The sequence below is a fragment of the Ahaetulla prasina genome, chromosome 2 (genome assembly GCF_028640845.1).
Source record: "Ahaetulla prasina isolate Xishuangbanna chromosome 2, ASM2864084v1, whole genome shotgun sequence".
Classification (NCBI taxonomy): domain Eukaryota; kingdom Metazoa; phylum Chordata; class Lepidosauria; order Squamata; family Colubridae; genus Ahaetulla; species Ahaetulla prasina.
Window position 1 is genome coordinate 195,164,115 of NC_080540.1, and position 13,472 is coordinate 195,177,586.

General features: G+C 39.8%; 1 protein-coding gene across 3 annotated transcripts in view; it reads left to right on the plus strand.

Annotated features, from left to right (window-relative positions):
• Nucleotides 1–11,307, plus strand: part of LOC131192264 (transient receptor potential cation channel subfamily V member 6-like) — a 123,571-nt gene extending 112,264 nt beyond the window's left edge. For all 3 annotated transcript variants that reach the window (XM_058171265.1, XM_058171267.1, XM_058171266.1), the window contains one exon: nt 7,867–11,307. In XM_058171265.1, the coding sequence (XP_058027248.1) occupies nt 7,867–8,158 (292 nt within the window). In that variant the 3' untranslated portion in view covers nt 8,159–11,307. The remainder of the gene's footprint in view (nt 1–7,866) is intronic.
• The last annotated feature ends 2,165 nt before the right edge of the window (nt 11,308–13,472 follow it).

Below are 13,472 nucleotides of genomic sequence, written 5' to 3' on the forward strand. Positions count from 1 at the left end.
ATCTAGAAAGATCTGGCTGGGAAGGGGTGCCTCCATCTGCCGGCTCAGGGCAGAGGACTCAGCTGCAGCTCAGACGAGCTGAGGAACTGTGGGAAGCCTCCCGTGTGTTGCACCCCCCTCCCAGCCTTCGCCTGCGCCTCCGTGCTGCCAGCGTCTCCCGAAGCTGCCGCCGTTGGAGCCATGACAGAGACGGGGGTAGCCCAGTAAACTAGGTGCCTGAAAATGGCGCAGAGGCAAGGGTGAAGGCTGAGAGGGGGGGTGCAACACGCAGGAGTCTCCTCGCAGTTCCTTGGTTCATCTGGGCAGAAGCTGAACTGGCGGAGACCATGCAGGGTGTGGCTGGGAGCATGCTAACCTTGCCCTCCCGAGTACCAGACTCTAACGTTGCCATTGCCCCTGGCCTGCCTGCTCAGGCTGCAACCACGGAGAACCCCATCAGAGGTGAGAAGGGGCGCTTTTCGGTCAGGAAGGGCAACAGAGGGAAAGCTGAGATGACCACTGCCACCCTACTGCGTCCTGCCCTGGATATGGGGCCGGAGTGTCAAAAAAAAGTGTCAAAAAGTCCCAATAATTTTCACCACCATTTTGGTGGGCGTGGCTCGGGGGTCATGGGACTGAGTGCATGAGTGATGTCAAGTTGGCCACGCCCACTCAGTCATCTCTCCCCTAGCCATGCCCACAGAACCGTTAGTAAAAAATGTTAGAACCCACCCCTGTTCAAGGCATCAATCTGCCAACAACTGTTGAAAGCAAGAAGCCATTGCTGTAGTACAGTATTTCTCAATCTTGCAACTTGAAAATGTGTGGACTTCAGTCAAAGGGAACATTAGGACAGGAATGGTAGGCATGCTGGTGGTGTTATGCACGCCCCTTACAGACCTCTTAGGAATGGGGTCAGGTCAATAGTAGATAGTCTTTGGTTAAAGCTTTGGGGATTTTGGGAAGAGACGACAGAGTCAGGTAGTGCATTCCAGGCATTAACAACTCTGTTACTGAAGTCATATTTTCTACAATCAAGATTGGAATGGTTCACATTAAATTTAAATCTATTGTGTGCTTGTGTATTGTTGCGATTGAAGCTGAAGTAGTCTTCAACAGGAAGGACATTGTAGCAGATGATTTTATGAGTTATACTCAGGTAATGCCGAAGGCGACGGAGTTCTAAATTTTCTAAACCCAGGATTTCAAGTCTGGTGGCATAAGGTATTTTGTTGTGATCAGAGGAGTGGAGAACTCTTCTTGTAAAATATTTCTGGACACGCTCAATTGTATTAATGTCTGAAATGAGGTGTGGGTTCCAGACAGGCGAGCTGTATTCGAGAATTGGTCTTACAAATGTTTTGTATGCTCTGGTTAGTAGTGTAATATTTCTGGAGAAGAAGCTATGCAAGATTAAGTTTACAACTCTTAAAGTCTTTTTGGCAATGTAGTTGCAGTGAGCTTTGGCACTTAGATCATTTGATATGAAAACTCCAAGGTCTTTGACGGGGTGAGGGTCATCTACAAGGTAATGACCATCAAGCTTGTATTTAGTGTTCTGATTCTTTTTTCCAATGTGTAAGACAGAGCATTTGCTGGTTGAGATTTGGAATTGCCAAATTTTTGACCATTCCGATACAAAGTCCAGGTCTTTTTGAAGGGTAACCGCATTGTTAGTAGTGTTAAATAGTTTAACATCATCAGCGAAGAGAACACAATTACTCACAATATGGTCACAGAGTTTGTTAATGTATAATATAAAGAGTGTTGGTCCTAGAACGCTGCCTTGGAGGACACCGCTATTGACAGGAACAGGATTTGATAGGGCACTGCCTATTTTGACCACTTGTTGTCTGTTTGACAGGAAAGCTGTTATCCAATTATGGAGGGGTCCGGAGATGCCGTAAGATTTTACTTTTAGAAGAAGTTTGTCTTCTAAGTCAAAAGCTTTACAGAAGTCTATGTAAATTGCATATATTGCTTTGCCCTGATCAAGATTTGTAGTCCATGTTTTTCTTCAACTCCCAGAATTGCTGGCTGGGGAATTCTGGGAGTTGAAGTCCATGCATCTTCAAATCTAAGGTAGAGAAACACTGCTCTAATAAAACCAACTAATTCAGTTTGCCTTTCTGCATCACTGCTGACCATCACCATAAATGTGATATAGCCAGAATGAATTTTTTTTAAGTCCCATGTCCTGAAAGTGCTTCAATTATCTTTTTCCTCCTGCACTTTTCCACATCTAGTGTGGTATTCTGGTGAAGATGTTGCATTAGCAGTGCACAATCAGATTTAACACCAGCCTTGATTTTACAACCCTCAGAGTGGCAACAAATCTTCCCTCAACACAACCTGCTTTACAGAGTTGTGGATTTAAAAACAGAGACATCCCCATATACCATGCTCAGCTCTTGGAAAGAAACATGAGACATAAACCTAATTAACTAACGAGAGAGTATAAAGGAGGGGCATATGAAAGTGCAGTATGAAAGAGACGTTTTGACAGTTAAATCTGCATTGAAACAAACACCTTTGCTATGAAAGGATTATATGTGTCTCTTCTGCATGTTGAATTATGCTGTAAAATGGGGAGAGAGAAGGTTAGGAAACAATGAAAAAGACTGTATTCATCTCTCCAGGCACCACGAGTGTCATGCTGTCTCTGATGCACTGTGTTTTGCAGAATTCCCTGTAAAATAAGGAATTTCTTTTCTCCTACAGCCAGCTAAGAGTCTTCTAAATATCTGCAAAAGTGAGGTAAAAATTAAAACAGGCACCAATAACCCCATAACCAGAAAGTGGACTTTGGGGACAACAAAAGCAAGAACTAGGAAACACGTGTTATATGAATTTTACAGAAACATTTTTAATTGACTGTATGCTACTCTCCTTATGCTGGTAAGGAGACTTGACCCTAACAAAGATTTCATTGATTGTAGAAATATGGCTTTAGCATCCTGATTGCTAAAGATATTTTCTTCCTACTGCTATCCCTCGCCTGTTGATGCAGGTGTATGAATTTCCACAGACCTTCAGTCCCGATCTATATCAAGCAACTTTTGCTATGTGGAGCTTCTTCCCCACTTCAGATTCCTGGACAACTCAGATATATCTATAAAATTGTTTTGTCACTCCTATCAACATATTTCAACTATTTTGGGATATAGGATAAACCCTTGTTTTATGGGGCAAATCTAGAAATAATATGTGTTCAGTCTGTTACTTTGGACTAGGTAGGCACCAAGTCTTCTAGTCCCTTGAAAGTAGCTGAAAAATAGCCTGTGAGACCCAGACAGTTTTATAAACAAAATACTGGGATAGCTACCAAAACTATCAAAGAAAGAGCCAGTTTGGTATAGTAGTTAAGGCATCAGGTTGAAACCGGAAGACCATGTGTTCTGTTCCTGCCTTAGGCACAAAGCCAGCTGGGTAACCATGGGCCAGTCTCTCTCCCTCTCTTCCTCCCTCCCTCCCTCCCTCTCCCTCTCCCTCTCTCTCACCCAAGAAATAGGCAATGGCAAATCACTTCTGAAAACAGTAGGGACTCATCCAGATAGTTTTCAAGAATCACTGACTGAAAGGCACAAAAACAAACTATAAAAATTAGACTATGTTTCAGAATCGTGCAATCTTGTATTATTTTATTTATTTATTTATTTATTTATTTGATTTTTATACCGCCCTTCTCCCGAAGGACTCAGGGCGGTGTACAGGCAAAAATAAAACAGATAATACAATATACAATTTAAAAAGCAGATTAAAAAACTTATTTTAAAATTAGCCTGATAAGTTAAAATATACTAGACTAAAAAACCCCATTTAAAGTTAATTAATAAAATTTAAAATTTAAAATTAATAAAATTCAATTCAAGCCAGCCCCGCGCGAATGAAAAGATGTGTCTTCAGTTCGCGACGGAAAGTCTGAAGGTCAGGTATTTGGCGTAAACCTGGGGGAAGCTCGTTCCAGAGTGTGGGAGCCCCCACAGAGAAGGCCCTTCCTCTCGGGGCCGCCAGCCGACATTATTTGGCGGACGGCACCCTGAGAAGTCCCTCCCTGTGAGAGCGTACGGGTCGGTGGGAGGCATGTGGTAACAGCAGGCGGTCCCGTAAGTACCCAGGCCCTAAGCCATGGAGCGCTTTAAAGGTCATAACCAACACTTTAAAGTGCACTCGAAAGGCCACAGGTAGCCAGTGCAGTCTGCGCAGGAGCGGTGTTACGTGGGAGCTACGCGTAGCTCCCTCTATCACCCGCGCAGCTGCATTCTGGACTAGCTGAAGCCTCCGAGTGCACTTCAAGGGGAGCCCCATGTAGAGAGCATTACAATAATCCAAGCGAGAGGTAACGAGCGCATGAGTGACTGTGCACAAGGCATCCCGATCAAGAAAGGGGCGCAACTGCCGAACCAGGCGAACCTGGTGGAAGGCCCTCCTGGAGACGGCCGTCAAATGATCTTCAAACGACAGCCGATCATCCAGGAGGACACCTAAGTTGCGCACCCTATCCTTTGGGGCCAGTAACTCGCCTCCAACAGTCAGCCGTGGCTGCAGCTGACTGAATCGGGATGCTGGCATCCACAGCCACTCATTCTTGGAGGGATTAAGCTTCAGCCTGTTTCTCCCCATCCAGACCCGTATGGCTTCCAAACACCAGGACAGCACTTCAACAACTTCATTGGGGTGGCCCGGGGTGGAAAAGTACAGCTGAGTGTCATCAGCGTACTGCTGGTATCTCACCCCGAAGCCACTGATGATCTCACCCAATTATGTAGTAGCTATAGTTTTCAAACACCAAAGTACATTTCAAATATCTTGAAAGGAAAAGAAATTGGATGATCACATGTTGTTTATTTCAGTACAGTATTTTGTCAGAAAACAGAAGAAACAATACTAAATATTCACTTGCAATTCACTTTGCCAAAATATTTACTGTGCCTCTTCTGAATTCAGTGCCCTGTGTTTTCACTTCCCTTGTTCCAATTAGATCTCCAGGTATTTGGGCTCATACATACAACTGTCTGTTTTAATTGGATTTGATGGTCAAGTGTCCAACCCCCCCCCCCCATATGAAAATAATATTGAGTAATGGAGGAGTGAATATTATATTATATGATTTATTTTCCTAGTTGTTAGTATATTATAGTATTTTTCTGCTTCACTCTGGTTTTGTTCTTTTAAATTTCCCTGATCATTGAAGATTGATTGATTGGGAAGTCATCTACCACATTTGTGAATTGCCATAGCTAAGAGGATGAAGCAGCTCAATGGGCAAAGGACCATAAAGAATGCAAACTCACAGATTGGTAATGGAGAACTAAAATGACATAAGTGTTAAAAAAGGTCCAAAAATGTCAGGCACTTCTTGACATTTATAAAAAGAAACCCTGTTTTTAAATGGAAGGTAGTTTTAGGGCATCTTAGAATGTCAAGTATATCACATTGTGTTTCATTGTGTGGCAGGATTCAGGGAATGTGTCTTTAGGATCTTGTTGGTATGATGCATATCACGTTTGTTCTTATTGACAGCCAATTCCTTGCAGTCTCCACCTTGTCACAGTTTTCCCCAGATGTCTGCCTGCCAAGTGGGTTAGTAGATGCTTATGGGAAAACAAGCCTTACCGAATGGTACAATTGTACCTGTATTGTGTTCTTGCTAATTTGCAATGAAGTTTAGTGGTCATGATCATACGCATATTTAATACCTTCCTAGTTAGCTTGCAGGAATATGGTACGAATGAATCCTACAGGTTCATTTTATGAGTTTAGACAATTTTCCAAGTCATAGGAAGACAAATCAGGCATTGCAGATTGCCTGTTCTGTAGTAAGGGGTTTAGGCTAGGGAGAGCTGCTATTTTCTGGCTCATGGCTTAAATTCAGCCCATTATCTGGAATAGAAACAGCTATTACATTGATGCCTTAATTGGGATACAGGCCCTTCATAAACTTGTGTGTTCTGTTCTCTGATTTGAGTCCAATTTGGGCCCAAATCACATTCTTTATATAATTTTATTAAAAATTAATGAGTGGGGATAATGGAAAAGAAAGAACTGCAGTTCTTTCCTTCCCCTGCAAACTGAAGGCTTAGTTTGGACTTTAGTGCATGTTCATCTCTCACTCAAAAAAATAAGTTTGACCTTTCCAATGTTTTTTTCCTTATGAAAATGTAAGAAAAATTCTGAAGGCAGAGTTTTAAAAACCCATTTGCTTAACAAGAAATAAGATTTCTTTCCTGGTTCTTATTGTTATACTGGCCTATGGAGAGATGATTGACATGTACTTCTCATTAAACTTCAAGATGCTGGAATAAACATTTTTGCATATCAAAGTTTTGAAAAGAAGATTAAAAACTAACAGAGACTAACATAAAGTAAAGGAGAGAAGGAAAGGAAAAAAGAAATAAAAAGAAATATCTTCCAATAGGTACACAAAGGAAAATAATTTTTTTATTATCTATTTTTTTCTAATCAACAAAGCTATAAATCATAAATTCATTTTTTCTGTTTCTTGCAAAAAGTTTCTAAGGGGTTTCCAGTCAGCAATAAACATAGATACTGACTTTTCTCTAATCAAGGAAGTCAATTTAGCCATCTCTGCGAGTTCCATCATCTTCCCCAGCTTTTCCTCCATTAAGGGTAATATTGAATCTTTCCACTTTTGAACATATAATAATCTCACTGCAGTTATCAGATGTAAAAAAACAAAGTTCCACGTCTTTTTTTCCCAGCTGTCAGTCCATTTTTACTATTTTTAAATGATACAAATGAAATTACCTTTGGATAAAAATAAGTAAAATAAAGACATATAAGAAGCAAGTTGAGATATTTTGACTATAAATATAGTGGACAGCCAGTTAGTTACAAGCTATACATCTCAAGAAACACTAACCAGGCATTCTTTCTTCATCTTCTCTCTATAAACTTATTACTTTGAGAGTTCAAATGAGGTTCCAAAAATCAACAACTTGAAGGCTATATCATCTTCACTTGTTTTTTTCTGGTGAATGCCTGGTCCATAATAAATGGACCAGGCATAATAAACATCTAAGGAAATGTAATTGAACAGACTATAATATCATTATCCTTCAAAAATATTGAGGTTTCCAGAGCTAAATTAATGAGTATCAAGATGGAACTACAAATGTTTTTCCTAGAAACTAGACAGTTTCTTCTTGTGAGAAAAAAAAAAGACAAATATAGGCAATCTTCTAAGGTTGGCAAGCCTGGAATCGCATCCTCCGGAAGTTCCTGGATAACCAGAACATTCAGAAAAGAACACAGGGAGCAATTAAAGCTAAAGAAATTTCTAATTAATTATGCCTGATAAATTGGATTCTTCTTTCAATTTGCCCTGATATACAAAGAAATACCAAAGTTGTAACAAAACTATGATTCTCAAGGGTATTGGATAAGGGAAAAGAGGTGATGGAATACTTCACATTGATTTTCCTTTGGCAGGTGTCTTTATTAACAGGTTAATTAAATATGCAAGAAATGTATTACATTGTCCTTAAGGCAAAGACCATGGAATTTTAGTAGGCAGCCAAAACCTCCTAAAAGTAACTCATTTTTAAAGCATATAAAGAGATTTCCTAGTATTAATAAAGGGAATAATTATAAGCATATTAAAGTATTTGTATTTAGGATATTTTCATTTTGTATTAATAAATCATTGTCTTCTTTCCCACTGTATTTTTAGCAGCCTCTGATCTTTAACTATTTCTGGCTCCTGGCCTGGTAGGAATTATGCTAATATAAATGCAACATTGTTCCAAGCTCTCTTCCAAAGACCTTGATTCAATATCCTTTGGAGAAGCTTGAATAATACAGATGGGTATGCATGAACCAGTTGTAACATGTTCTTCATTACTCTTGTTAACATTTTGCATGCAGGGTTGAAGATCGTTGTGAAATAAGGCAGATGTCTGTTAAAACAAATGGGCCTTACCGAAGAGATGCCTTTGAGAAGTACTTGCAGAGGAAACCGACACAGGATGTAGCAGCTGATGGAAAAGATGGTCGACCAATTTTGTCAAATGAGCAGAAGTACATTGGTGCTCCTTCAAATACAGCAAACACTAATAGTCGCTGGAACATCTTACGGCAGAATACGCTTGTCCACAAGCAGGGATATACCAATCATGCCATGGAAGATGAGAAGGAGGAGGAAGTTTATCATGTGTGAATGTATAGGCCCAAGTGCCTCTGTGGAAAGTAAGATAAACTGTGGAAAGTAAGATAAAGTGGGATAAAAAAACATCTAACAAAGCAACGTCTCCATTCAAAAGTGTACATAACAGACATTAAAGACAGCTTCAGCATTCTCGTAACACTGCATGCAGTGCTTCTGAGACAGATGTATAGAATATATCTTCATGCTTCTCAGAACAACTGGTCAAAAGAATGATGGTATACAGTTATTCCCACCAGCTGAAACTCACTCATACTTAGGAGCAGGACAGTGTAATATAGCAGTTAAAGAGCTAGATTAGAACCAGGGAGCCAACAATCAAGACCAATCTCAGCTACGGGATGATGTTAGGCTAGTCTCTCTGCTCTCTGTCAGTCTACCTCATAGGGTTGCCTCATATAGGAGATCCTCACATAGGCTAACTTGAGTTCTTGGAAGAAAGCCGAGCTAAATCTAGCATATATTTTATATGAAAGTCAAACGCTAATAAAGATGAATGCCAGTGTGGATGTTCAGTGTTAAGTATTTGCATTCCAAGGAACAAGTAAACTCCACTTAAAGGCTCCAAATGTATGGCTGTGGATTTAAAACTGGGAAATTGATCTGAGAGGTATAAGGTACATTTTAACATACACTAGACAACCCATTGGGTCATTGTTTCAGAGATATTTTCTTACCTAAAAAGAATGATCAAGGACAAAAAAGCATTAGAAATAGGAGTGCCTTCTATTTCTTCCTAGCTTCCTAGCTTTGTGGCTGATTGCCTTCTGGTAGTTGATGACAGGACTGTTCTATACAGACTCTAGAGAGCAAGAGTCTGCTGGTCTACCTGATTTCAAGGGGCCAAAGGCAAGGCCAGTCTACCCAGCCTCCAGAGGGTTAGGGCAGGACCATCTACTGAACCTCTGGGCTGTGGTGTGGCAGTTCTGAAATGATCATTAATTTGCCAAATTTCAGGCCCACTGGAGTCACAGGTCCTGGACTTTGGACACATTCTGCAAGTTAGCCCTTTTGAGGTAACTTGGTTCAAAAATTGTTCTATGAGGCACTGTTTTGCCTGATTAAAGGACACAGACAGAGTGTTATAGTATATAGATTCACATGGAAAATTATGAATAGAATTTTAGTAGACAAAGCAAGAAGATTGCTGGATCAAGACATATTTGGTGTGTGTTTTGTATTATGTATAGCATAATGTATTAATTGAACAAATGAGGCAGGTAGTGTCTGTTATTCATAATACTATACTAAATATGCCAGTGTAGGGAGTCTTCAATTTATGAGTCTGGAATTACAGTTGTAAGTCACATCACATGATCTTATCTGATTTTACAACTTTTTTTGAAATGGTCATTAATATAAACACGGTTTTTAAGTGAATGCAGTGGTTGTTAAGCAAATCCTTGTCCCCAGTGGGTATATTTCTTTGGCCGGAAATGGGAAGTAAACATTGGTTTCTAACAAAAAAAAAAATCATAAATCTTGATCACATGAAAATAATTGTAAATACAGTCTGGTTGTTGAGTGCCCAAAATATAATCACATGACCACAGGGGGTGCAGGTCATCAGAATTTTGAAACCAGGTTGTAAGTAGGTCTGTTGTAATTTTGAATAGCTGCTAAGCAACTGGTCATAAGTCAAGAACCTCCTCTATATCATCACAACAATGTACTTAGATTGCATTCTGAAATCATGAAACAAATGATATACATTGATGCAACTGATGTCATTTGTGTGATTTGTGTGACAAATATGTGACAAATTTGTATGACAACAAATTATGTAAATCACCACACATATTTGGTTTGTTACAGGCAAATTTAGTATACTGAGATCTGTTAAATCAAAGGTCTGTTCTATTGGATTTTAGTGCTCATTACATTAATTTGCATTGTCTTTATCCAGTTTTCTTTCCTTCTTTATTATCATTACTGTCAAACCATGTTTCATTAATTGGTTTTGTGCCCATGAGCCTCTCTGACTCAAATTCTCTGGCACGAATGATTGTGGAACACTTGGAGCTTTCCACTTTTGAGTGGAAACCCCCAAAATTTCCCAAGCATGTTCATGAATCTGGATCAGCATTGAAATGTTGTCATTGCTGTATAGAACACAAGATATAGAAAGGACTCTTGATTCCTCCAAGGACAAAGACCCTTTTTCAGGGCCTTCCAGAAGTCCTTGCAAATCTTAGGGACTGGATGGCTGCTGAAAGAAGATTGGTCAATGCTTGTGGATATGGCAATGAGGAATATAAGTTCTCCTTTACTATTTAAATCTTGCATATTTCACCAACTCCCGACTGGACTGGCCAAGCACAATGTTTCATATAAGAGAACAAGAAAGGATTTGGAGAAATAGTTGAGCTGCATTATACAACTAAAATACATTTCATCCTACTGATGCCAGTAATGACAGATATTAATTAAAGGAGAAAGGCAGACTCAAGATGGGAGATATTACTGCCCTGTATTTCTTCCTTCTTTGTGAGTGTATGCAGAAGAACACAGGCTGTAACCTCTGGTCATCTTATGCTTTTTTTACATTTCCATTGGAACATAACTATTCTTGCACTGTCTAGCTCCACTTATGAAGGGCAGCCTCCTTGAAAACAGCAGCCATCTAGTGGAGCAAAGGCAGGGAAATCAGAGATACCATATCACATGTGGGTTATCTACATCTTACTGGAGACAGCTGTGGTACTGCCCTTCCCTCCTTATGAAAATCATTTTCAATTTGTCGGCAGAAGAAAACGGGCCATTGCTCTTTTGCACAAGCTAATTTGGCATGCTAAAAGCAACTTTTGCCTGCCTCTGAGGCTGATGTTTATGAGAAGGTCAAGGAATTATGTGAAGCAATCAAGCCCCTGCCTACCAAGCTGCATCACTACCAAACCTCATTTTTCTATTTTGTTGACTACAAGGCGGTGGATTTTGGTTTTCCCTTCCTAAGTCTTGGTTGAATATAACTTCATTTTTCACACTTTTCAATCCCTTCATTGTTCGTACTGCGAACTAATGTTAGACGACATTGCAGTCCAATTCTACTACATATGCAAAACATTCCAATATGCTGATCAAAGACTGTAATAAAAGTTTACTGACCTACCTATCAAATAATTTAATAAATTATGTATATTTGTCCTGGAAACAATCGTTGTTTTTATTGTTTAATTCTTTTACCCTTGAATAAAGTACAAATAGGTCTCAGATTTTCAGGTTGTAGGCTGCATGTACCCCTGTGTGGATGCATACTGTAGGCGGGTCACTTAAGGAACAAGAGTACCTTGCCAATAGCAACTCAACAGCTCACCTTGGGCAAACTGATGGGTCTCCTGGGAGCAATGGAGCCTGGATAAATGGACCACACAGTCATAGCCCAAAACCTTTTATTCCAAGAACTTTCATAATGCCTTGGTAAGACCACATTTGGAATATTACATCCAATTTTGGTTGTTAAAAAGATGTCGAGGCTCTAGAAATACTGCAGAGAAGAGCAACAAAGATTATTAGAGGATTGGAGGTTAAAACATACGAAGAATGTTTGGATATGTCTAGTTAATGAAAAGAAGGGTTAGGAGTAACATGGAAGCAGTGTTGCAATATGTAAGGGACTGCCACAAAGAAGAGGTGGTCAGTGTATTCTCCAAAGCACCTGAAGGCAGAACAAGAAGCAATGGATGGAAACTAATCAATCAGAGAACCAACCTAGAACTAGCACTAAGGAGAAATTTCCTGACAGTTACAACAATTAATCAATGGAACAACTTGCCTCCAGAAGTTGTAGATGTTCCAACACTGGATGTTTCTAAGAAGAGATTTGGACAGCCATTTTTCTGAAATGGTTCAAGGTCTCCTGCTTGAACGGGGTGGGTGGGGAGGTAAGGATTAGAAGACCTCAAAGGTCCCTTCCAATTCTGTTACTATGTTATTCCATTTATTCTCGTTGGGTGCTATTTCTGAAGCAGTGTTGGGCTATATGGATACAGGCATAGGAAGGTGAGGTTAACAATATTTTCTGTGGTGGCCTGCACACAGCCTCCTTACCAAGATTTCAGTATCCTTGGCTGGCATCCTATCCTCACTTGCATCACATGCAGTTAGGTGGGGTTCTTGAAAAGCCCTTCAATTCCTAAAACTGACAGTGTGAATCAAAGGGAACAGTAAGATTTCCTTAAACAAAGTAGCAGAGGGAGGGAGGGAGGCTTTATGATTTCACAGGTGACCGCTCAAAGAACTGCAGTTACTGGTAACTAATCAATTCTTCTGTGATACATGCACATGGGAGCTCTATTCTTGGCTTAATGCAGAGGCAAGAATATGATATGAAACTCTTTTATTAGTAAGCTAGAAAAAAGTATTTTCCAATGAAGGAATAAAGGTGAAGGTGACCTCAAGCCATGTTTACCTCAGATAAAGCCTAGATTTGTACTTTCACATGCAAGAGAAAAATTAATATTGCATGACTTTAAACTGATGTTTCCAGAAAAAAAAGCCCTCAAAGTTTTCTATTAGTTACTGAGGAAACCCTTATAAAAATCTTATAAGAATTCAACATAAGACCTTGTGGGACCACGGGAACAATTTCTCCAGACAGAAAGGCAGAGGGAATCAAATTCTGAATGGAGGACTTGTCTCTGGGTAAGACAGTGGTTCATTCCAGGAAAAAAAAAAGATTGGGAATATCCCAGCCTTATTACGGAAGGTTGTGATGGGCCATCACCCATGGAAATAGTTCCCATTTGTAGGTGACTTTTCTGTATGGCTGAGCTGCTCAACAAGGAGGTTAACTGGTTGTTGAATTGAACTGCCGGAATGAAGATGGAGTGATGGATGCTCCAGATCCAAAGGTAAAGTATGAAAGAATGATGGACTTTTTGTCACTTTCTTTGTTTATATCCTAGATTACTCTGTTATAACCTGGACAGTCTAATCATAATGACAAATTTCAGAAGGTTCATGTGGCTGGCAAGTTGAAAGATGTTCCCATATCACTGGAATATGTGAAATGGAGCCTAAGGGACTATACAGCTAAGGACCTGATGTCTGGAGGATGACAAAATGCCCTGATAAACAATTTAAAGGATTTTTTTTTTTTTAAAAGGTTTGGAGATTATTTAAAAGAGTACAGAAAAAGAAAAGAAAAGAAAAAGTGGAGTATTTGGATAAAGCAAAAGGACAAAGAGTTTAGGGATGAGCGAGTGTGATTGAAAAATAATTCAAGGAGTTTAGTCTAAGCCAGGAGTCTGCAAACTTGGCTCCTTTAAGACGTGTGGACTTCAACTCCCAGAGTTGAAGTCCACAAGTC